Source organism: Eleutherodactylus coqui, chromosome 1, assembly GCF_035609145.1.
Source record: "Eleutherodactylus coqui strain aEleCoq1 chromosome 1, aEleCoq1.hap1, whole genome shotgun sequence".
NCBI lineage: Eukaryota > Metazoa > Chordata > Amphibia > Anura > Eleutherodactylidae > Eleutherodactylus > Eleutherodactylus coqui.
In genome coordinates this window covers 81188640-81215423 of record NC_089837.1, presented here as the reverse complement: position 1 = coordinate 81215423, position 26784 = coordinate 81188640, and the positions used below count along the sequence as shown (strand labels likewise).

Genomic DNA, 26784 nt, shown 5'->3' with positions numbered 1-26784 from the left:
TTACCTAGTATAAGCACTACATCCCCCTCCATCACCACTACTACTCCCATCCGCAGCCTATCATGAGTATTCTATCCTCTGCTGTTACCACTACTCCTATCCTCCACCTGCCAAGTAAGTGCAATTCATTCGAAACCTGATGAAACTGTGTATGTCTGTTTGTTCTTTGGTAATATATCCCCTATTATTACTTGTTTACTCTGCATATGTGTCCTATATCAGTGTCCGTATAAAGGAAACTATTATCAGTATAACTATATGTGGGAAGTAGTTCAAAAATGATAGATAAGTATATTGTGTAAGAACTTTAAAATATCTTCCGGCACGTATAGAGTCTGCTAAGAGGAAAACGAGCGCAAGGTGTAATGGCCATCAGCTGTTTTTAGAAGAACATTTTAAATGTGTGTTCAAGCAATGGTATGTCAGTTGCCATCTGATAGTCACCAAGTGATTTCATATGGATGTGCTCTTGCCTTTTACTGCTAATATAGGTTGGTACGTATCACTAATGTACAATTCAGCACATGTGAAAATTTCAGTATACTGTTGCCCTTTTAAACTTCATGTTTACAGGACATTCAATAACCAGAGTAACTGATTGACAGGGTGATTATGAAATGTCTCTTACTGTATTTAACCAGTGAGATCTCCCGCTGCAGACAGTCCTACTGGGAGTCACCAAGGTTCATAGTGCATAGGAGCACTAATAAAAGTAAGGTAAGACGAACTCCTGAGAAGGCAGAACAGGTGGAGCTGCCCACTAGAGTAATGGGCAATTAATTATGCTATATAGATAAGCAAAGAAACCAGATATTTTCTGCTTTTTTTTAAATTTTACCAACAGGAATTGGGTGATTGTTGGTGGTTGCTTAAGCCGGTGGCACACTGCTGTGTTTCGGCCGTGGTTTTTGTGTCTTTAAGGCCTTAGTCAGACGGGCGTTTTTAGCCGCGATTTGCGCATGCGTCCGGCGATTTTATAAAACCATTGCTTTGCAATGGTATCGGACACATGAGCGCTTTTTATGCGCTCGTCCGATAAATTATAGAACAGAAATCGCAGATCGCACCTATCTGCGATTCCTGTTCTCTTCTCTATATGCGCTCAATGGGGCCGGCGGCAGCAGCGCCGACCCCATTGAGAACATATAGAAGACAAATCATTCTTCTCTGCCACAGCTGTAACAGCTGTGACAGAGAAGAACGATGTTTGCCCATTGAATTCAATGGAGCCGGCAATACAGCTGCTCCATTGAAAGCAATGGGCTGCCGGCGTGCGCGGGGTGAATTGTCGGGAAGGGCTTAAATATATAAACCCTTCCCTGCAATTCATCCTAAAATGTGTTCAAATAAAAAAAAATTGTATACTCACCTTTCCGCTGCAGCCGAAGTCCAGCCGCGGCCGCTGTCAGTTCTCCTGAACTGCTTCTCGGCACTATTCAGCCGGCGGGGCTTTAAAATCCCCGCCTGCTGAATGATCTGCCTCTGATTGGTCACAGCCCTGACCAATCAGAGGCAGGTTTCACTCACACACCCATTCATGAATTCATGAATGGGTGAGTGACTGCTGCCTCTCAGCGCTGAGCCAATCAGGGGCAGGTCTGACTCACATCCATTCATGAATTCATGAATGGGTGTGAGTGAGACATGCCTCTGATTGGCTCAGCGCTGAGCCAATCAGGGGGCAGGTCTGACTCACACCCCCTTCACACCCACTGCAGGACGGCTGCGCGGAGCTCCGGCTGCCGGGAGAAAGTGAGTATATATATATTTTTTATTTTTACACATTTTAGGATGAATTGCAGGGGAGGGCTTATATATTTAAGCCCTTCCCGACAATTCATCCCGGGCTTGCCCACAGCGCATTGCTTTAAATGGAGCCGGCTCTATTGCCGTCTCCATTGAATGCAATGCGCTGGACAGCTCTGGCCCGTTTCTAATGAAACGCGGCTAGGAGCAGATTTTCGGGCGATTTGCGGGCGACTTTCGCGCACCGGTCACGCGATTTGCGGATGCGCATCCGTCATGCGATCCGCAAATCGCTTGAAAAAACGCTCGTGTGACTAAGGCCTAATACAGATATTCTGGTCTAGCCGCTGATCTACTGACCTAAACCCCGAGCATCATAGAGTCCTATGATACTTAAAATTTGGATCAGGAGAGCCGTGGTCATATTACGGATGCAAATTATGGCTGAAATACTGTGGTGTACCACCAGCCTTAGGGCTTATTCACAGGAGCGTGTATCGGCAGCCGTTTTCATGGCCAGCCGATGTACGCCACCATCTGAGCTGTCTATTTCACTTGCTGGCTCTCTGCCTCTCTCCTCCCCTCTGGCTGTTTGCAATGGGAGGGGGTGGGACGAAGGTGGAGCTAAGCTCCACCCCTCCCATTGCTGGCTGCCGGGAGGGGGCGGGAGCTTAGCTCCGCTCCCGTCCCACCGCCTCCCATTGTAAACAGCCTGGCCTTGGCTGTGTGTGCCCCCCTGGGAAGGAGCCTGGTAAGTGCCACCGTGACACATCAGCACTATACCCTCCCAGCTCCCCACGTATGTCAGGTGTCCGAGGTCTATCTGTGGGATGCTGCAACACCACCACAACTCTAATCATTTGCGTATCTGCCTGAGAAGTAATTGCATGCCGAGTTTTACAGTAAAATGACAGCTTCTTCTATGGACTGAATTTTTTTTTGACAAAGAGTGTAGTTTGAGACAAGAGAGATTTAAGTTACATTACCAGTTAGCATTTTGTAAAAGCTACTTACTTGCTGTCTTCAATTTCTCGAAGCAGAAGATTTTCTGATACTGTGGTATGACATAATGTATCGATCATAATATGCAAGTACAGGGTGTATTCAGGTAAATATCACACCTACAAAACACTTCTATGCTGCAGCTACCAGACATGTAATATAGTTGGTGCCCCTGAAATGAACTGGTTAGGGGATCTCATTGATTGGGGGCTTATGCTCTACTAATATTGGTGCTAACTAATCATTCGCTCACCCAAAAAAACTTTATAAATGACTTGAAAAAGAAGGCGGAGAAGGACCGAATATAAAGAGTGTAATTCCTGCTAAGACTCAGTGGACTCTGCATTATTTCCCAGTGGTTGGTTTCATTGCTCATTGCTTGCAGAATGAATTCACTATTTGCTTTATTTTAAAAGAACCACCAATATGTCTTCAATACCAAAGCAACATGGAGGTGAGCAGCCTGCTCTAGAATTTGTACAGATGAATAACCTGGCCTGCGAGAGTGTTGGAGGAAAGGTAAGCAGCAATGTAAGCCGTGTGCAGTTGTAAAAGGTGATAAAAGATAGCAGCAAGTCGAACACTCAGCAGGCAGATTGCTAATATACACTGAATGGTCACCTTATAAGGCCGGCTTCACACGGTCATCTGCTGGTATAGCCTATCCGTGCTAATGAATGACGAGTTGTACAGTCAAGCACGTTAGTTGGAATGCCAGTATTGTGTTTGGCTGCAATTCGCTTGACTGTGCACCTCCTGTTCGTCAGAATGGTTCTTGACATCCAACTTTGACCCCTTTTGTCAATAAGCTATTTCCATCCTCAGGATTTGCTTTTGCTGGATGTTTTTCTGCGATCACACCATTCTCGGTTTACTCTCCACACCTCTTCATGAGAAACCCCAACAAGGTTGCAAGTGCATGAAATCCTGACCTCAGCTAGTCTACGGCAAAATGCACACATAGGATGCAATGCAAAAGTGATTATTCCATGCACACGAGTGGAAATCAACTGCGGTTCCTACTCACAAAGGAAAAATTGCAGCATGCTCCATTTCAGAGTGTTTTCCGTACGGACAGCTTCTATTGAAGTCAATGGAAGCCGTCCGAATCAAGGCCTATCTGGAATGACAATTCCGGAAAGATCTTGAGACCAGCATCATTGCCTGGCAACGGCATGGGGAAATCTGTACTGCGCATGCGCTCGGCGTGATGGCCAGCACATCTGCAGTACAGAAGAAAGAAGACATGGACAGGTACCCAGGGTCGCCAGCCGTGGCCACGGGCGGATTCCGTGCGGAATCCGTGAATGCCCGTGTGCATTCGGCCTATCACTGATGACCAGGCCTCGTTGGAGTCACTCTGATCGTTTGATCTTCCGATTCTAATTTGGATTTGCACAAAATTAATGCACAGAAACTTGCTCACTTGATTTTATGCTGCACTATGAGATCACAGATCTAATTTCCATACAGGGAAGATTTGAATGTTAAAGGGCTGTTGTCTCTAATACAATTGCCATTCAGTGTATAGTAATGCTGTTCTATATATAAATGTGGTGAGCCCCCCATTGACCCTGAGAATGAAGGGGCTGTGGTGTTGATTCATCACTGCTGCTCATTTACAAGTGCTGTGCAGGAGAACTGCAGGCATTGAAGTCTATGCGGCCAGTGAGTGGAGAGCAGTGCCGCTGTGCAGGTACAAGCAGTGACAGTATTGAATTTGCATTATGGACCCTTTAATTTCCAGATCCATGGAGGTCCTAGAGGTCAGACCACCCACCGATCAGAAAGTGACAGCATATTCTAAAGTTATGGCATTACTGTACAAGATGGAACTTTTAATGGAGAGACTGAGATTGCACTATCTTGTACCAGTTGCTTTATGACCATTCATGATCAAGTCAGCCAGGTCTCCATACTAGGGCACTATAAGCACTCCATGTGCCGCTGAATGATGCCTCCATAAACTATGATAGCAGGGAGATATTCTCCTCTCAATATGTCTGCTGGAGCATGCCGGTATTTGCAAGGGATCAAAAAAAATCTCCATATGATTCTGTATGAAATGTGAGGCATATGGAGTACAGTATGGGTCTATAGACTGCTATGGGTCCTGTCCCACCACTTTGTACAACTGCTTGTGTGCTTATAGTTAATGCGATTCAAACAATTCAGATTTTGAAGCCCATTTTAATAGGAATCACAGAGCGTAGACCACTCAAGCCCATAAATCTAGACTATACCAGTGCTGTCACGTTACTACCATAGTCAAGGGCAAACTAGTGGGGAGTATCCTCTGTACACTGAAGGGTACAAGCTCTTCTGTCCGGTGATCTAATAAAACAGCAAACACTGGAAAATGACATGACACATTAACCTGTTGCACACTTGAACTTGACCGAAGTTACCCGACACCTTGTAGATGTTCTCTTCCCATAGTCTGTCACTGAGTGGCCAACTTATTAATGAGTAATAGCATCTGTACAATAATGGTATCTTGTAAAAGCTTGAATGTTTTTGGGGAAGTCTATTCAATCTCTTAAAATAATGCAAAATAAATAGGTATCTTGCTAATTATTGCAATGCCAGGAATGTATTTCTAAGCCCCAGTAACGTTATCCATGTATGGGTATTTCTGCAGGTGTTATTTAGTACTGATGACTGGTTTGCCACTGCTGAAAATCTGTTAAAAGTAAGTTGTTCATTTTTGATATTTTTAAATAAGAACTTTTAAAAGGTAGTTTAAGGGGTATTCCAGCAATGGGGCACCAGTTGGGTGGAAACTGATAAATCATGGGGGTCTGACCGCTGGGATCCCTACAGATCCTGAGAACGAAGGTCCCGTGTCGCCTCTATTTCCCATTTCGAGATACATTGTCCTATTCCTGTAGTGTATTGGGGGATGGAGCCACTGATTGCACATGTGCAGCAGTAGCTCCATTCCTCTCAATGGTGCATACACATAGCTGAGCGCTGTGCTTGACTATCTCTGTCTGCCCTACTGAAATGAATGGAGCGGCGATATTTTAATTTCAGTAGGGCAGACAGATAGCCAAGCACAGCGCTCAGCTATGTGTCTGCGCCATTGAGAGGAATGAAGCCACTACTGCACATATGCAACCAGTGGCTCCATCCCCCAATACACTACAGGAATAGGACAATGTATCTTGAGCTGTGAAATAGGGGGCACATGAGTCCCCTACTCAGGATCGGTATGGGTAACAGTGGCTCTATCAGTTTTCACCCATCCCCTTTAATTTCTTAAGATTTTAGCTCTTTGAAAGGCTGGGTATTGACTCACATAATACCTACCATTCTAAATGATTCCATTGCTCATTTGCGTCGTTCTTTCAGATGGAGCATTGTATGGTCTATAAAAGAACCCCTACATCCTTGTGGCCGGGGCCATTTTAATAGCCAATTGTACTCAGTGCATTGGTCTTAAACTGTCCCCCCCTTCCACTGGCACCCTGCCCCCTTTCATTCTCAAGATTTTTGGTGGGCAAAAAAACACCCACTCATACTCACCTAAACCAGGCGCAGCAAGCTGCAGGCTTTCCAGTAGTTTCTGCTGTCCTCCGGTCCAGCAGTCGAGTGCTTGTCTAAGCACCTGATCTCTGCAGCCTGATCTCTAATCACCTGATCTCTTGAGCCAATCACTAGCCTCAACAGGAACTGAGACTGGTGGTTGGCCAGAGTGGTCATGCGTTTCAACAGTCATGTGACTGCTGGACCCAGTAGGGATCACAGAAAAGTAAAAGTATTCTTAAAGGCAATTCCAGGACTAAAACGATTAGTGAACTCCTCTCAGGCCTCTCAAGACCCCTACCAATCAGCCGATGAGAACCTGCTGTAGATGACCAGAATGGATAAAATGCTGTCCGTAGTTCAGTGGCCTGGTTTGGTATTGCAGCTCTCTTCCATTGAAGTGTATGCCGTCTATAGCAGCTTGTCATCGTCTGATTGATGGGGTTCACTGCTCTGGAGGACCGGTCACCAATAGATGATTTTGAAAACCCCTTTAAGGTGTAGCCATGCACATGAGAGGAAAGATGTCTGAACAAACCTGCCAATATGGATGGGATTAGTGAACGACTTCATATGTATGGAGGCCTCTCCAGCAGTCCAGTGCCTTGTTCATGCAGGAGGTAATCTGCTGCCAGGGGTGTGTGGCACAGAATTATTCCCCTCTCCCTGTTGTAATAAAAATGTGACCTTGGTCGATCAGAACTGGCGGTTGGTCAAATAACTTGTGTATTGGCGGCTACTTTAAAGCCTGTCTTATTTAGCTTTTATTTTCTAGAAAGGTGATCCAGAATTCAAAGCAGGACTTTTTACAGAGTATGGAAAATGGATGGACGGTTGGGAGACTAGAAGGAAGAGAATTCCAGGTAAGACACAGAAGAATTTGTTGATCTATGGTTTTATCACTGCTTCATCTTAAAATGGTCATTATATTAAACTGTCCAGTTTGTCCAGTTGTAAGCTATTTAGGGTTCGACCCCCTGGGATCCCTGCCTATCAGCTCATGCATTGAGCTGATTTTTGCAGGAAGAAGGCAGCTCCATTCTTTCTGCAGTGGCCAGATTTGGTATTGCAGGCCAAGTTCCATTCATTCCAAGTCTGTTCACTGGAGTGGGAACGGTGATGTCTGCTTCCTGCAGAATGCATTGGTTCAGTTAACAGCTGATTGGCAGTAGTCCAAATTGACATATTCCTGCCTATCTACTTTTGCTGACTTATCCAAAGGATAAGCCATCAATAGTTTACAAATGGACAACCCCTTTAACCCCTTAAGGACATGGATATTTTGGCGTTGAGGATACCACGATTTTTTGGCAAATTTTCATCTCCATTTTTCAAAAGCCATAACTTTTTTATTTTTCAGTCAACACAGCTGTATAAGGGCTTGTTTTTTTGCGTGGCGAACTGTAGTTTTTATTGTTGCAATTTTTGGGTACTTAAGACTATATTGTAAAACTTTTATTAATATTTTTATGATAGCAGGGAGAGAAAACACAAGAAAACTGCAATAAAAACCCCTTTTTTGGAAATTACAAATTTTTTTTATATTGCTGGATTCAAAGTCCTATAACCTTTTTATTTTTCCATGCATGAAGCCTTGTATGGGCTTATTTTTTGTGAGATGAGCTGTAGTTTTTATTGGTACCATTTTGGGGTACATACGGCTTTTTGATAATTTTTATTGCGTTTTTTGGGAGGCAAAATGAAAAAAAAATAAGCATTTATCTAGTTTTTTACGGTTATTTTTTAACGCTTTTTGCCGTGCAGGATAAAAAGCATGTTCAATGTATTGTATGCATCGTTACAGATACGATGATACCAAATATGTGGGATTTTAATTTTAAGAAAAATATGGTAAAAAGCACAAAAGATTTTTTTTTTGTACTTTTTTTTTCTGTATATTTTTCTTTTTTTACATTATTTTTATCTTTTTTGTGTACCTGTGAGGGATTTGCACCATAGCACCTATGATCGCTATGATAAAGCATTGCAGGACTTCTCCCCTGCAATGCCTTATTGCTTGTTATAGAGTCCAATGACGTCACAGAGGGAGCGCGCTCCCTCTGTGAACCCTTTACATGCCGTGATCTACACAGATCGTGGCAGGGAAGGGGTTAACAGTGGAGGTCACTGTCCAGATGTACCTATAATCTTGCGCGATCCTCAGGGCATAACTGTACATCCTGTTGCGCTAAGTACCTCCCTTCCAGGACGTACAGTTACGCCCCATCGCGGGAAGGGATTAATATCGTCCAAACCCACTGATGTGTATAGAAGAAATATCAGGCAGTTGGATTTCTACATGCCCAATCCATTTGTTCTCGAGGAGATAAGCTGCTGCCAGAGGTGTCTGACAATAACTTACTCCCTTCTCTATATTGAGAACATATGTACACTTGGCTGTGTATGTGCATGGGGACACTTAGCTGTCAGCCGAACAAGCCTTCTTCTGACAACTATTTAGAATGTATTGCCAGTCTTAGGATCCAAAAGCAATTTTCCTGCCATAGCTGAGACCAGAGCCGGTCCCAGGTTTACATGGGCCCTGGGCAACAGAGTCACAGTGGGCCCCTTTAGTATTTTATAGGCCCCGCTGTACCCCCTTAGTCATCTTTATCCCTGCTGTGCCCCAAGTCATTTATAGGTCTCAATTTATCCCCCTGACGTATAGGCCCTGCTGTGCCCCGAGTTGTTTATAGGCTCCACTGTGACCCCTTACTTACTTATAGGCCCTGTTGCGTCCACAAGCTTTTATAGGCCCTCATGTTCCCCCTGAATTAGTTATAGACTACTCTAAGTGATTTATAGGTCCCACTGTGCCCCTGAGTAGTTAGTAAGGCCCTACTGTGCCGCGACAATAAAATAATGCATTTAACTCCATCACGCTCCTATAGTATCCTCTATCCTTTACCTTGGCCTCTTCTGGCCAGGATCCTATGGGACAATGCAGTTGATGTGATGATATCATTGTACGGCCTGCGTAACACACAAGGTGCCAGAGGGCAGAACTGGAAGTGCTCGGCTTCCTACAGTGCCGCTGTCATAGTCAATTGTGCCCACATCCTTAAGATGGGATCCCACCCCTGAGTCGGCCCCCATAGGTTCAGAAAACCCCGACATCTGCCCAGATTTGCCGAGTGCAGATGCCAGCCCAGGCTGTGACCACAAAATGTAAGGGCTGTACTATATAACCACGCTACTACGCTGCCTTGACGTGAATGCAAAAGATTTAGTAGAGGCAGCTCCTTACTCCACTCTCCAGTCCATTTCAGTAACACCATCAGAAAAGTTTTGCAAATTCACATGAATGAAGCTCCGACATTAATACCAAGCACCCATCATAGCTCACTGTTAATAGAAGAGTATGTATTTCTGTCTAGGGCACGACTGGTGTATAATTGAGCTGGGTGTTCCTGGAGTCATTCATGGGTTTCACGTAGACACGCATTTCTTCACTGGAAATTATGTACCACGCATTTCAGTTCAGGTTGCATGTTTACAAGGTAAGTGTTATTTTATTTCCATTTTATTTTTATTACATGGATTTAGGATTATTTTGGTAATTCTCTAATTGTTACAATAATCAGGTCATGGTATTGAAGAGTTTGGTAACCTTTTGCTTTTTTTTAATGGAAAGACATTATGCTGTGTGCCAAGGGAAATACTTATTTCCAATCGGAGGCCTGACAGGGACATTGTTAGTGATGTTCCATAAACCTACATTAAAAGCCCACATGACAGCTTTAACCCCTTCAGTGGCAGGTTTATTACTACCATGCCTCACCGTTTTTTAAAATAAGTCAACAATACAATTTAATCTCGCAAGTATTTGAAAGTACTGTACTACTTTGACAGTTGGTATTATGGCAGGGAAATCTCCGGGGCTTGCTGAGCTGAGTATGCAGTAAAAACCCCGGAAGATTTCAGATGACAGCTCAGTCCTCTGCACATTTCAGCACTGGAGTTGTCCACGGAAATCTTCCGGGGTTTAACTGCATGGTCAATGCAGCAAGCCCCAGAGATTTTCCGGGCGTGCCACTAAAGAGGTTAAGGGACATCAGCATGCCAGACAACTAGGTGACATCACCTGTCAGATGTCATGACACCAAAAGTGCCACTCTGGCGCCAGGGTGAGTATATTGATCTTATATAGTTTTGGGCATGTGGAGTCCAAAATTATATAACCAAATTAACTCGGATAACCCCTTTAAGGCCCTATGCTACACAGTGACTTTAACTGCAACACTCTGGATGCCCAAAGATCACAATATAGCCTTGCAATATTACTACCTAATGGAAGTGAGTGGGATTGCTTTGTAGCTTTCAAGTTACCCGCAAAGGACGATTACAAGAAATCCAGTGAGTATGGATTTCTTGGATCATACTCATGGCAACTTGCACGCCGCAACACAACCTCATTCACTTCCATTAGGTGGCAATGTTGCAAGGCTATACTGTGATCCTTGACCGCACAATGCGAGCCATGGCTAAGGTCGCTGTATAGCCCTAGCCTAAGGAAGAGAATGAAAAAACACAGGGGTCAGAATGGAGTTCAAGATAATTATATGTATTTCATGATGGAATGGGGCATATTCCAAGTTTTGCTTTGAGGCCCCATGGTTACTTGTTACACCCTTGAATAAGATGTACTATTAGTAAGTAGGGGTTTTGTATATGAGGTGATAAAATGATTAAATAGCCTTATCTACTGTTTTGCCAAATGTCAATTGAGGATGATTATTTGCCCATAAGTCCATAAGTGACAGATAAATCTCATTATCTACTATAATTAATTGCAGCCTAGATTTTCTCTCCCTTGCCCGCAGTTCAAACTCAGCGCCAGAGCTCAGGAGTTTGAAAAAAGAGGCAAGCATGGGTTGTTCACTACATGCAGGAAAGATAGGGCAGGTTCTACCCGTGTTTCCCCCCAAATAAGACAGTGTCTTATATTAATTTTTGTTCAAAAAGGTTTAACTTTTTTACATGTATAGCTGCCTGGACACTATTTAAATTGACTTTTTTAAATGAACTGTTAGCAGGGCTTAATTTTGGAGTAGGGCTTATATTTCAAGCATCCTCAAAAAGCCTGAAAAATCATTTTGCATGCTCACAAATTCTGGAAAATCACGCTATGTCTTATTTTCGGGGTATGTCTTATTTTCAGGGAAACAGGGTATCTTTTCCTGGCCATAGAAATCATGCCCTGGAAAAGTGCTAGTGAAAACAAAACCACTGAAATCCCATAGAGATCAGCGGTTTCCGTATGTCCCTTTATACAGCTGTGATTATAATGGCCGTGTAAGGGGACAAATGTACGTTTGTGTGAAATTAACCTTACACAGGTACAGTCCTATTGTTCTCTATGGGTGCGTATAAAACGCTGTACATATGCAATACTTAGCACATCTACAGAGTTTAATACGCAAAAGACAGTATGGGAATATTTCTGCTAAAAGACAGTATGGGGAATTAAAAAAAATAAAGAGAAACTAGTCACACTGCGCATGACTGCGTGCGTGAGATACCTAGTCATGCGCAGTGCACAATCGCTATATCCAGCTCACACAGCAGAAAAATGCTGCGCAATACATGCAGCGTTTTATGCATACAGCTGTGTGAATGAGCCCTAAGTCTTTATCATACACTACTGGTTAAAAGTTTTAGAACACCTTCATTTTTCCATTTTTTTGTTGATATTTAAATAGTTTAATGTCTCATAAGTTCTTTGATATGAAAGCATAGAACAAATTAACAGGTTAAGATGAATAAGAACAATGGATTAACTGTGTTTCACCAAATTAAATCTAGCTATTTGACTCTTCAAAGTAGCCACTGCTGGCTGATATAACAGGTCTACACAATCGAGGCATTCTTTCTACTATTGTATTCAAATATTGTTCAGAAATTTCTTCTCAACATTGTTGCAGAAGTTCCCACAAATGTGCTGCACTTGTAGCTTGCTTTGCTTTCACCCTTCTGTCTAGTTCATTTCAAACTAACTAGGTAGAGTTTAAGTCTGGAGACTGTGCAGGCCATTCCATTCCATAACCTGTGTATGTTTTGGATTGGTTTGCTTGTAATAAGACCATCTGACCAAGTAGGCGTACACCAGAGGGTATTGCATGGCATATCAAAATGCAATGGTAGCTCTTTTTGTCCAGTGTGTCAGCCATCCAAGTGCCCTTATAGGAAATTGTCCTGATTGCCACTTTAGCTTTCTTGGCAATGTCTCTGTAGGACAGACCTACAATTCTAAGTATATCTGTCTTTCTTTGGTCAATTGCCTTTTTCTTGCCATTATGATAACAATGTGCTCTGTCCTGAGAGCAAAACTACCCAAATCCTGCCTTAGAGGGTGTTGTAATGCAGTCTGTTCCAATACTGGTTACATAGAATAACAGGGTTTGAAAGTAATCTACAAAAGTTGAGACACCTGTAGAAATATTTAGCATCCAATTTCAAACCATAATTTGCTTTCTGTGCTGCAGAGCAGCCGTCCTTGATGTGTTCCCTGAAAAAAAGTTATTTGGTTAAAATCATAAATTAAGATTATTGTTACGTTAAATTTTCATAAGATTTTTATGTTTTTAACTGACTTTTGAATCATTTCATGTAATTTGCTGGACTTGGACTGCATTAATGTAAAAAAAATAACTGGAAAAATTGAGGTGTTCTAAAAGTTTTGACCGGTAGTGTATTTACATTGTTATGGAATGAAGCTACACACTTGTGCGTAACATATTCAAACATTTGTGTCTTCTAAGAAGAGATATCATTGCCTCCAAGAGGGGACAGAATTGGATCTGCTTCAACTGAAGAAGATGTTAAAGCCATTGAAAGGGTAGGACTGATATGAATAATGTGCAGACTGGTTCTTCATAGGTCTGATTCCCTGCACCCCCTGTGCTCGAAATGGGTCATTTAGGAAGTTCCCATGGGTATTGTTGGAATGTCAATCAAGTCATCTATTGAGAGTGATTGGCGAGGTCTGTCACTTGATACAAGAAGAACTTGTATTGGTGAAGGGAGGTGTGTATGAAAAGAAAAAAAAAACAGGGAGATAGACCCAGCATAGCTACAGAGCCATATAGCCTACCATGCTGATTCTATGTGATGTCCTTTTTAATGTTAACATTTGTACACATTTGTGGAGGCCTCAGATCATAGCCCACAGATAGTTAGACTCATACATCATTATGTTCTGGCTGGTAAGGCCGCAGTCGAATACGTTTGAGAAACCCTACTTTAAGAGGTATCTTAAATGGGCTGTACCATGAAAAATATTGTTTTTAGTTTAATCCAGCCCAAAATGTAGCTATCTCCAGCAGGGGCGTACCTAAAGGCTCAGGGGCCCGGGTGCAAAAGTTCAGCTGGGCCCCCCCCAGGTCCTATTTCCCCCTTGCCCCGTATCTATGTCTGAGGGACAATGTCCATGTGCGGATTTTATTTATAAAATCCGCACATGGCCCCCGCACGGGAGATCCGTACATCTTACTGCCCATAAGGATGCATTAGCATCGGTAGGGCAGCTAAAAGCATGCAGATGGGATTCCTTCCCGGTTTGCGGGTCACACGCACAGGAAGAAATCGCAGCATGCTCCATTTTCCTGCGGATCTGCCACACGGACGGCTCCCATGGCTTCCATTGAAGCCTATCAAAGCCGTTCGTATCCATGGCACAGCCGCAGCTGTTTTTGTACTGTGCCGTGGATACGCGGGAGAACAGGAGATTTTTTTAAATATTGGTGCACGTGGCACGCTGCCAGTGTTCCGAGCCCGCCCGCCGACCGGAAGAAGGAAAGATCCGACCTGCACAGAGGAGAGCCCCGCAGCGTCCGGAGAGGTAAGTATAATGTATTTTCCCTCTCCATGTCAGCGGGCATGTACTGATTTCACTGCGAGATTCAGCAGTGAAATACGTGCGTGCAAGTGGGCATGAGGCCTAAGAGAGAGAGATAGAAAAGAGAGAGAGAGAGAGATAGGAGAGAGAGAGAGAGAGAGAGAGAGATAGGAGAGAGAGAGAGAGAGAGATAGGAGAGAGAGAGAGAGAGATAGGAGAGAGAGAGAGAGAGAGAGAGAGAGAGATAGGAGAGAGAGAGAGAGAGATAGAGAGAGAGATGGAGAGAGAGAGATAGGAGAGAGAGATAGGAGAGAGATGGAGAGAGAGTGAGAAAGAGAGAGAGAGATAGGAGAGAGAGAGAGAGATATGGAGATAGATGGATAGATAAATAGATAGATATGAGAGAGATAGATATGAGAGAGAGAGATAGATAGATATGAGATAGATAGATAGATATGAGATAGATAGATAGATAGATAGATAGATAGATAGATAGGAGATAGATATGAGAGAGATAGATAGATAGATATTCGATAGATAGATAGATAGATATGAGAGAGATAGATAGATAGATATAGAGAGAGATAGATAGGAGATAGATAGATAGATAGGAGATAGATAGATAGATAGATAGATAGATAGATAGATAGATAGATAGGAGATAGATTATAGATAGATATGAGATAGATAGATAGATAGATAGATAGATATGAGAAAGATATGAGATAGATAGATAGATAGATAGATATGAGATAGATAGATATGAGATAGATAGATAGATAGATAGATAGATAGATATGAGACTAGGCAAGATAGATAGACAGACACATAGTAAGACATACAGATAGATAGATACATAGATACCCTGGTGCCCGGACTACTTCTCTGCTCAGGAGAGCAGGTGTACGCAGTGTCAGCAGGAACAGGAAGGAAGCAGCAGGGAGATGACATCTTCCCTGGCCCCTCGATGTCTTGCTGTGCTGTGCCTGTGTGCCGGTAAGTCCTCTCTGCTCCTTCCCCCACCTCCTCCTCTTCCCCTGTCCTCTCTCCAAGGCCTGCCCCCTCCCTTCTCCTACTCTCCTCCTGGCTTGTGCTGTCGGCTGGACCGCACTAACTTAGCAAGCGGCCGCCGACAGTGCAAAGTGAAAGTCACCTGTATATGCTGCAGGGCAGCCTCTGGGCCCCCTCAAGCGCAAGGGCCGGGTCGCCGTTGCGACCCCGGCACCCCCTACCAGTACGCCTATGATCTCCAGATATTACAGCACCACCTGCTGTTTCTATTCTATGTCCACCTCAGTAATTGTTCCATCTGCTCAGTCTTGCTGCTCTCTCTGCTCCAATGCATAGGAGCAAGACAAAGTAGTCCTTGGAAGATTTACCGGGTTGGACTGGACAGAAACTGGACTCCAAACACAGGCAGATGTCAACGTGTCCAAATGTTTTTTTTATTGCCCATAATAGTAAATAAAATGCAACGTTTCGGTTCACATGAGCCTATTTCAAGCATACAAATGGCCACAGTATCCCACTATATATATGCATAGCTACTTCCCATGAACCAATACCCCACGTGATTAATCATAATTAATTAAATCAGCAGAGCAAAGCCCAAACACAAATACATCTCATTTAACATGCATTTCTAGCTACCAATGCAGAGACATATTATGTAATCCTGTAGGAGGGCTGCCGGTCTTCAGATCATGGTTTGTCCAAAGTTTCCGCACACAGCCTAGTCCATCATTTAATACCTCATGTACAACGCAAGCGCAACTACGAACCACTTCAGCCTCCCCAGTATATCAGTCTTCAATAGATAACACACATGTGTGATCTCCATCAATTGTATGCAGAGGTGGGCGCAGCAACCACCAGTCTATGCAACAGATTATCTACATTGGCATTTGCGAGCGACTTCAGCATAACGCAGCTGGATGTGGAGGTGCAGAGGCGTGCACAACGTCAGTCAATCAGCGCAGGAGATTGTCCCTGTATCTTCTACTCACAGTGCCACAGGGTTGGCACAGCTCCACAATGGGCGTGCTAAGGCACATAGCTTTCCATGACTGGGCTGTCCCTTGTGATTCTGGGTGGGGTTGACTTGGCTGGATGTTCTGCTGTATTCCAATATTAAAGTCAGGAGTCAATTAGTGCTGTTTCCAAATTTTTAAGGACAGAGAAAGGGTCTTCAAGAGAAACAGCAGGTGGTGCTATTCTAACAATAGGCCTGGAATCTTTGGGGATAGAAACTACAAGTGGTGCTATTTGAACATTACTCTTGGATTACCTGTGGATAAAGGCAGCAGGTGGCACTATTTTACCATCAGACCTGAAATTTTCATGGATTAAACAGCAGGTGGTGCTATTCTAACATTAGTCCTGAAACATCTGGGAATAAAAAAATGCAGGTGGTGCTATTATAACATTCATTCTGGAATATCTAGGGATATAAACAGCAAGTGGCGCCATTCTAACATTATTCCTCGAATCTCTTGGATAGAAACAACAGGTGGCGCGATTCTAACATCAGTCCTGGAATGTGCACAGACATGACGTGGTGTTATTAATTTGCACTTAAAAAAGTAGAGCAGGATGAGCAGAGGAGTAAATACTTAATGAATGCACTGATAAGAATGTGAGACCTTGTAAATTGGTGTTCAGGGGTCATCAGGCCTATGTATTATCCCTGCTCCAGATTTCTCAGATGGCCCACCTTGCCATAAAATCTTGAGATTTAGTCATGTCTGTGCTGAGAGTATTAAGGATGGTCATAAACTTGTACTCCCAAATTCTTCTGTGATCTTGAGAGTTGAAGTTGTCTTTTAATATAGTAACCTTCACATGTTCTCTGTTATGTCCTTGGCTACCAAAATGTCACAGGTAACTTGGTCTTTCTTTCTTTAATTGTGTGGCGGTAAGACCGCATCCTTACTTTAATTTTTTCCTGGTTCTCCAACATAAAGCCCTCCAATTGAACATTTGCTGCACAGGATCAGGTACACAACATCAGACGGGAAACATGTGAATGTCCCCGGGATCTTATAGTCCTGCTGTGTGTTGGGGATTTGTATCTTGTCCACGGTCCGTACATGTGAGCAGGTCTTACAGCTCCTTACATTGCATGAATAAGTTCCTGTTTATGTGTCTGAGGGCAAAAACATATGAGCGTATGCGCAACTACTCTCGCCGCTGCGGAGTATAGTGGCATATAAACCGGATGTTTCCTTTTATCGGGGGCCATTCAAAGTATGAACCATAGCATGCGAGTTTAAACAATACAGCAAGAAGATAGGTCCTGCCCTATCTTTTCTGCGCTCAGTTAATACTACATGCAGGAAAGATAGGGCAAGTCCTATCTTTTCTTGCCTGTACTATTAATGGGGGAGAATACCGCTGATGAAAATGAAACCATTGATCTTTATCTTGGAGAAAGAGGGCAAAAACTTAAAGCAAAGATGAAATCTCATCACCACACAATTAAAGACAGAGTTAGCTGAGGCTGAACATTTTCTAGCCACGGACACAACATAGAACTTAAAAAGGTTATTATCATATTAAACGGCAACTTCAAATATCAACATTACAGAAGAAAACGGGAGAACACATTTATGACCATTTTGTTTGATACTCTCAATACATGCCTGAATAAATTTCAAGGTTTTATGGCAAGGTGGCCTATCTAAGAAATCTGGTGGAGAAATAACACACTGGCCTGGTGACTCCCAAACACCAATTTACAGACCATAAAAATGTCAAATTCTTATCAGTCGACTAATTACATAGTTACTCCTCTACTCATCCTGTTCTGTTATTGGTTGAAGTGCAAATTAAGCACACCATGTCTGTGCCCTTTTTTTTTTTGTTTCTTCAGATATGGCCTAATTCACACGAGCTCCAAATCCCACAATTTTGTAGCAATGTGACATCTCTACAAAACGCATGTATGGAAGCTTATTGTTTCCAATGGGTTCTTTCACATGAGAGATGTTTTGTAGCCTGAAGGAACCCATTGGAAAGCATAGGCTTCACATACATGCGTTTTGTAGCGATGTCGCATCGCTACAAAGTCGTGCGATTTGGAGCCAGTGTGAAACAGGCCTAAATTCTATTAGTGCCTAATGTAGAAATGTAAGTAGATTTGAAAGCTCGCTGTAACATCAAGTATTTTTGTTAGGAATTAAAAGGTACTCAAACCAGTCACATTTTGCTTTGCTGACTAACACCGTACCAAACTTTCTTTATTTTTATTGGCGTAAGAAAAAAAAAAGCTTTTTCCCTTTTAGGCCTCCTACACACGGGCGTATTTGTATTGCGGACTCCGCAGCAAATACAACCCATAGTACTCAGTGGCACCCTTTCATATCTATGAGCGGAAATCGATTTTCCGCTTGTGGAGAATAAATCGCAGCATGCTGTAATTTGTGCGGGTTACGCACGGCCAGCTTCCATTGAAGTCAATAGAAGCCGTCCCTCCCGCGGCACTTCCGCAGTGAGCACTGTGGAGGTATCGCGGGATACACGTCACCCCCAGCGCTGGCGGCTACTGCGCTTGTGCGACAGAAGCCATCGGATAGGTAAGCTGGGGTCACTGGCCGGGCACCGGGTCGAACTCCGCTGTGGGAAACCTGCATGCGGGGCCCGACCCACCTGTGTGCAGGAGGCCTAAGACAAATATATACATGTCATAGCATGTACGTGCTGGCCTGACAAATTGCACCCTGGGCAGCTACTGTAGATGCACATTTGACTGTTCTGCTTTTCATCTAGAATGTACTAAAGAATACATGGTCCAGAGTTCCACATGTCATCTTTACATATATTCAGGGAAGTAAAAGATTTGGAAAGTATACATCAATAGCTTTTTATTTTTGGTTTCATATCCAATTTGCGTTGTGATAAAAATACACAACTTTCTTTCCAGCTACATTCAGAAAAATGGGAATTTTTACTTAAGATGACGGATCTCAAACCAGGATACGCTGAATCATGCCACAATTACTTCTCTGTCAGTTCAAAAGAGAGATGGACACATATTCGGCTCAACATATACCCAGGTAAATAGAGATCTACAAGGAGTAACACAGTGATTAATACTTGATATAGAATAATGACAGACATTCACAGATAGCTGTCAATCACTGATAGCTCCGCCCATTGGACTGTTTCGCTCAGAATGAGCCGAAGTTTGAATGAGTCAAAAACTAGTCACACTGAAGTTTTCCCCATAAAACTATATATCAATCTGCTCGGCTCCTCCTGCTCTATAACATGATGCCTGCAGATTGGACAGTATGTTCCAGCTGACAGATTCCCTTTAATTGCTTCTAGCTATGTTGCTTCATAAACCATGCTGCTTATTTACATATATACCTTAAGAGTGGATCCAAATTTGCCACCTACCACAGACAACCCCTTTAACCTGAGTGCTATCACCATGACTTCGGCTCCCAATAACCCACTCAAACATGTAATATTTTAATAGAAACAGCTGGCTGCTCCTTTCGTCTGCCAGGGAAACTTTGTATTATTTGGTAGCTCATGGCTCATGTAGGGGTTCCAGACTGGAGGAACCCCCATTTTGACACCTATTTGTCCTAATAGAGCAGACAAACAGAGGTTTTCCTAATGGGACAATCCCTTTAAAGAGGACCCATTGTGTATGTTTCAGTAAACACTTGCATTCCCCATGAAATGACAATTCTGGAGCAGATACTATTAAATTGCCAGCCACCTCTGTGATACAGCCACCATCTTTTATTACCTGGAAGGCATAATCAGAAATGATGGTGACACATATCAATGCATGACATCAGTCCTTCTGCTTAAAAGACACCTGTTGGCTCTCCTGATATACCTGTTTTAGTAAATAGTTGCATTCTCCAGGAAACAACAATTCTAAAGTGTATTTTCTTAGGAATCTACATCCTGCTGCTCCTTTGTTATTTCTAGTGGTAATTTAACAGCTATGGGTGTGTCCATTTTCACTCTGACACTATCCAACCAGTGCTGACTTTATAAGGACACACTCCCTTGACTAGGGGAATGGTAACACCCAGTTGTCAATTTATTCATAAATTTCCTGGAGGAATGATAGAGGTATAGAACAACATAGAGTTTTATGAAAAGGTTTTGTCTGCTGCTAATAGTAGCTAACAGTACATAAGCATGAAACATAAAGTATGTTGCTTATAAGGGAGTTCACAGGGAAATTCTCGTGCTAAAGAGACAGGCAGCAAGTCACTATATACTGTAACTGACACCTGCTGTAGCATATATGTATAGTTAACAGTCCTATAACATTTGTAAGGCATAGTAGGAATTTTGTGCATAATTCTTTGTTTGAGTCTTTCAGAGAAGTCATAAAGGAGATATCATCTTAAACATTAAAACTTCTTTGCATCTTGGGATAATTCTAAAACTCTACTGTGACTCCACTAGTACAGCAATAACTCAATTTAATCTTGCTTAGATGGTGGAATAGCTCGCTTCAAAGTCTATGGCATTGGGCAGAGAGATTGGTCTTTATGTGGTCCAAATGACTTAGAAGATCTTCTGTCGATGGCTAATGGAAGTGTCTGCCTTGGATACAGCGATGCACATTTTGGCCATCCCCGGAATCTCATAGGTATATGTATATACAGTCATGGAAATGCTCACTATGGGGAAATGATCAGATTTTATTTTATAACTTGAAATGTTATTATTGCAAATTATATGTAGGCCTACGAAGAGCAGCTGACATGGGTGATGGGTGGGAGACAGCAAGAAGACTTGATCGGCCTCCTATTCTAAAGGTGAGCAAAAAGCAGCTTACATAATGCATAATACTTCTCCAATCTCCATAATACTTTTCAGTAATAATCATGATGTCCAAGCAGTTAGCCGGGGACACTCTCTGCCCTCATAGCATAGCCCACGTGATGCGATCACATGGCATAGATGAATTGGCATGGCAGTCTGGGGTTTAATAGGCAAAAAAGGAAGGTACAATATATTGCAATACTGCAGCATTGTAGTATATTGTATGTGTAATCAAGTGATCCCATGCAGGGGCGTAGCTAAAGGCTCATGGGCCCACGTGCAAATGTTTATCTTGAGGCCCCCCCAGGTTCTCTTAACCCCTTAACGCAGAGGCGTAACTTAAAGCTCCTGGGCCCCAATGCAAAACCTGTAACAGGACCCCCAACTATAATGCTTTATTCATAGTACTAGGCTTACTATATGAAGAAGAGAGGCCTTATGGGCCCCCTAAGGCTCCAGGGCCCAGGTGCAACCACATCCCCTAAAGTTACGCCAGTAATCCCATGTTCAAGTCTCCTAGTGGGATAAAAAAAGTTAAATATTTCTTTTTTATATCTAAAAAATACACTCTTTGTAAAAAAAAAAATCAAGCACCTAGAAAGAGTTGTCATTTTGCTGCAATACTTGGCATGCACTTACATCTCGTGATTAGATGAATGGTCTTTTCACCTGAGGCCCTAAAAGTGGTTCCAGGCTTGGTCTATAAAAAGGCTCTCAGAGGCTATTTGTGTGTAGTGGACGTCTTTTCCTGCTTGTGCAGAGCTTGTTGACCATTAGCCGTACCTCTATGATGCAGTCTAAGTGATTTTGTATTGAGACTGGTGGATGGGTGAGGGCACGCACACAAGGCGACCAGGCTCAGGCCGCCCTCTATAGACCACCAGTAGATAGGAATTGCACAAGCATGCTCCAATTGTTTCATTGCTTGGTATCCAGTAATAGGTCTGTCGAAACCATTTCCAGGTACTTGACTGAAGGACATTTGGTTTCACAGCGACCTTAAAGTATAGTGCCTTTGACACCCACCTACCATCGGCTCTGTTTGCAGTGGTGTTATGAATGACGAAGCTGGGCTGATACGGAGTTGAACTGTGTTGTCTTCAGTGACGAATCCCTGTTTAGTTTTGGCACTGATGACGGCCATGTTCATGTCTGGAGACTAAGGAGTGAGCGCCTTATATCAATGTTACAATCACACATAGAAAGTTTCATTCGATTCCAATAGGTACTTGTAGATGAGGGTTTTTTTTTGACAATGAGTGTAAATAATATTAAAAGTTGAAAAAACTCTAATTTTTCCATTCTTCCAATAAAATCGCTGCCTCCATAAAGCTTCAAACTATTAAGTCTAGAACTGGAGAGTCGCTTAAGGGTTGTCTCACAAGAGCATATGCTACTCCGAGTTTTTCTGCATGTAATACGCAGTACCAATCTCCGAATAGCGTGGGAAAAAAATTGCAGTATGTTCTATCTTGGCACGTGTTGTGCGCGCATACATGCTAAGCTAGTACATGGGGATTGGCGGCAAACAGCAAGTATGCATCTCTTCAGCATGGCATGCTGGCAAACCCGGTCATGTGAGCCCGGCCTTAAGAGTAATTTCACTTGAATTGGATTTGTTCTGTGCTTCTGATATTTAAAAGTCAATTCAATAACTGACTTTGTAAAAGATGTAGCTATGTGTTTTATAGGCTGATGAAAATGGCATTCTCCAAGTCCCAGGAAACGAATGGACAGTGTTTCGGCTTGGCCATCCTGGACTAATAATACACATAGAAATAGATACGAACCACTTTAAAGGTAAGCCTCGTACAAACCCCTAATCAGACACGATTGGAAATGGTTCATCATGAAAAGGATGGAAATAAACAAATATAGTGTCGAGATATAAATATATTCATATATTACATTCAGTTGTGCTGCTGCACTGGTATGGGGCATCCATATGATCATTGGTGACCTTAAAGGGGTTGTACTAAGATCTAAAGTTATCCCCTATCCACAGAATTGAAGATAAATTTATGATCTGTAGGGGTCTGACAATCCCCGCATGAATTAAGTGGAGGTCATGTATGTACTCTGCTGCTTCATTCCAATGACGGTGTCAGAGATTGCCAAGCGCTGTCGTTGAAATGAATGGAGTAGCAACACATATACTATTAGACACATTACCTATCCCTTCCTGCAGCAGCTGTATGTCACAGATCACTTTTTCTGGAAATCCCTTTTCCATATACTAGTATGTATATATACCAGGGTCATATTCAGCAGCCCACAGAAAGTTTGGGGCCAGTTGACAATCTAATACAATGTGTAGCGGTATAATCAAACTTCAATGCAACTTCTGAGACAAGCCCCCAGAGTTGCAGAGAAGCGTTGGAAGAAACCCTATTCTCAGGAAGACTTCACGGTGTTTAAACAAGTTGTCCTCACCTTCAAATTACCACTTACCTTTGCCAAACAACACTACTTAACCCCTTTTGTATCCTCCCTCTCTCACAACCCAAAGCAACTATTTGACACGTTCAACTCTCTTCTCTGTCCCCTGATTCTACTCCACACATCTCTCCTCTCTGCCAAGAATTGTGTCGCACACTTTAAAGACAAGATTGACAACATTGGATAAAGCTGCAAACTACAGTCACCACAACCCCTCTGCCCAGCTACTGCGTCCTCACTCCCTTCCCCTGCTTCCCCACCACTACTGAGGACAAGCTATCCACCCTACTCTCCAAATCACACCTCTTTACCTGTGTGCTTGACCCAATCCCATTCCATCTGATCCCCAGCCTTACTCCCATGTTCATTCCAGCCCTAACCCACCTGTTCAACCTGTAGCTGAGTATCAGCATCTTTCCTTTGTCCTTCAAACATGCATGCATGGCACCCATCCTCAAAAAACATCCATTGATCTTTCCTCTTTGTCCAACTACCACCGCATATTGCTGCTCCCTTTTGCCTCAAATCTCCCGGAACAACATGTCCACCTTGAACTATCCTCCTGCCTCTCCTATAACTCCGTCTGCAATCCAGTTTCCGACTCCATCACTCTACCAAAACTACCTTAACCAAATTAGCTAACGATTTGCCAACTACAAAGGCCTCAAAATATGACTTTGTGCTCCTCCTCTTAGACATGTTCTCTGCCTTTGACATGGTCGACCACTCCCTTCTGCTACAAAACTCCCTTGGCGTCCCTTTTTGGATCTCCTCATACTTCACTGACCAAAAATTTGGAGTCCCCCACTCGCACACGACATCCTCACTCTCTTTTCCATCTATATCCATGGTCTAGGATGGCTTTCAGTACCACCTTTACGCTGATGCCATTTAATTTTACTTCTCTGGTCCAGATGTTACTTCTCTTCTATCTAAAATTCCAGAGTGTCTATTGGATGTATCCTCCTTCCTCTCCTTCCACTTCCTAATACTTAACATCGAAAAAAACTGAACTCATCACTTTTTATCCACCTCACTCTACATTCTTACCTGACCTATCCAACACTATTGATGGCTCAATGGGGGAAGCACTTCTGTCCTGCCTGGAGTGTTAAGTGTGGTTTCTCAGTGCAGATGTTGTAGATGGTGTTAGTGGTGGGAAGGTTCTCCAGGAGTTGGGTGCAACAGTAAACCAAAGCAGCCTTTATTCCACAAGAGTAGCAGAAGGGTTAACTTGACTTATTGCATACAGTTCACATAAGATGACTTCAGAATAACCAGTTACACTTATAGGCATCAATCACTTCTGCAGAATCTCAGGGGCTTGACACAGGGAACTACATTCATCTTTTTTGCGTTTCCTTCCAGCTTTACTCCCTGGCTGTGCCTACGTATTAGATCTCCTTCTGCTCTCCTCTTTTCTCTCTTTTCCTCTTCTGTCCTCACTCAAAGTCTTGGTCTTTAGTACTCACACTTTTGATGTTCTTATTACCACCGCGCTGGCTTTCTCCTTGTTCCTCCCCGGTCTCTCTTAGGCCTTCACTCTTACTTAAACCTAGAAGATTGACTTAACTCTGCCCACTCTCTCCTCTTGTACTGTTACACTAACCCCACCTATTAAGGGTGTACACCAATCACAGGCTCTCTGCACCTGGCTAACTACACTCCTGAATTTTGCTAGGTAACTTGTACTCATCAGAACCCAATTCAGTGGAAAAATATGAACAATAACATTTCATGCATTTCATACATTACATTAATCTTGGTCTTAACAATGTAACTTACGCAGAAAGTGCTGGAGTACCCAACTCTGTACTATGCATACAATAGTTTCTACATACAAGAGTCATTCCAGAAGTAATTAGCAATGTATATTGAGGGACCACTGTATCCTCTGAAGATGAGGTGCACTGGTGATGCTGGCAGCTGCCGCTTCTCACATTCAGCTGAGTGAAATAATCATGTTAACTGGGAGATTAAAAGTGGTAACTGACAGCCGGAAAACTTTGGGCTGGCAGATATCACATGCCTATGGTCATCGATAGTCTGGTACACTTGTAGGTTGCACAATCAATTATGTGAAATGCTGGTGTGACTTTAGGTGACATTGTAATGTTTATTACAGGTAATGCGCCAAACTCGTGCAAAATTGAAGCCTGCGTTCTGACCCGGAAAGAGGAAGAAAAGCAAATCAGAGACAAATGGGCTTCGAAACTGGATAACAAATGGAAAACTCTTCTTCCTGTGACGCAGGTATTTGTAAATGTTTGGCTAAATCCAAGTCATAATGTAGGTTATCAGCTCAACTTGACTTCACAATGCAAAATCTGTAACAGAACCTCCCGCCTGCCAGCCATGTGCTATTTATAATAATTGTTCTTTTATAAGAGAGTGAGGTCATTGGGCCCCCTTAAAGGGGTTGTCCAAGTTATGAAAGACCATCTCACTGGGTCCCCTATGTTGTATAATAAGAAAGCAGCTGATACTTACTTCTTTCTGTTTCCTGTTCGTAACCCGCCGAGGGCTCTCTGTCCCCTTACTGGTCAACTTTACAAGCTGCAGTCAGCCTGAGCTATCCACAAACAAGCTATTGCAGCCAATGACAGCACTCAACATTGATCACTGAGTGCTGTCATTGGCTGTAACGGCATGGGCTGACTGCACCCTAGCGGAGCACAACACAGCGGACACCTTTAAGCACCAGGAACAGGGTACAACTGCCACTTCTGTACCCTCTATAGGTATGCCCATGACTATCTGTTTCTTGGCTCTGCTGTCTTCTCATTTTCACCACCATCCTACACCACCCAACCCCACTTTGCATCTTAGTCAAAGCAGGAATTTCTATTCAGGAAGATAGGAAATGTATTACTGTAGGCAGGAGCAATATTGCATATGACACGTACTTGTGTAATGTGAGGTCTAGTTAAGGTGACTCATTAACCCCTTTATGCAAGAGGACGTACATGTAAGGGGTTTATGCAGCAAACCTAGGAGCCGGGGAGGAGAAAACAAAATAAAAAAAAAAGGAAAGTGGTATGGGAGTCAACTACTGTACTCTGGAAAGTCCTGACTACATCATGATAATCCCCTCAATGTCTCTTCTAAAATGTCACCATGAAAATACTTTGTAGCAATACAAAAATGTATCAATCCCATCCCATCACTCCATTTCTAGTGCAGATTATAAACTGCAACGGCTGGGTTGCGGTTTATGGGCACAACTCGACTTTTGTATACTAGTTTCTATATATGTGCATAATTATTAATATTTAAAATGATTATTTCAGCTCCATCCTCACAAGAGACATTTTATTGATGGAACGTCCTTATCACTGCAAGAAGTCATCACTCATGTGAAGATCACCATTGCTCCGGACGGTGGTATAAGCAGATTACGGCTTTGGGGTTTTCCTCGACAATCGCCTTGA

The 26784-nt window shown here is 42.9% G+C and overlaps 1 protein-coding gene across 1 annotated transcript; it reads left to right on the top strand.

Annotated features, from left to right (window-relative positions):
* The first annotated feature begins 679 nt into the window (after positions 1-679).
* Positions 680-26784, top strand: ALLC (allantoicase). Its single transcript, XM_066589231.1, has 12 exons — positions 680-717; positions 3165-3267; positions 5390-5440; positions 7052-7139; positions 9654-9776; positions 13038-13114; positions 19035-19167; positions 20583-20738; positions 20834-20907; positions 22606-22714; positions 25479-25606; positions 26644-26784. Exons 2-12 carry the CDS (start codon positions 3175-3177, stop codon positions 26782-26784), a joined length of 1173 nt encoding a protein of 390 aa, XP_066445328.1. The 5' UTR covers positions 680-717; positions 3165-3174.

Excerpts from the sequence above, each read along its gene's own strand:
- ALLC (XM_066589231.1), top strand. The coding sequence starts at position 3,175 with ATGTCTTCAATACCAAAGCAACATGGAGGTGAGCAGCCTGCTCTAGAA. Across the intron at positions 5,441-7,051 it reads CTGCTGAAAATCTGTTAAAA|AAAGGTGATCCAGAATTCAA; the intron begins GTAAGTTGTTCA and ends TTTATTTTCTAG. Across the intron at positions 9,777-13,037 it reads TCAGGTTGCATGTTTACAAG|AAGAGATATCATTGCCTCCA; the intron begins GTAAGTGTTATT and ends GTGTCTTCTAAG.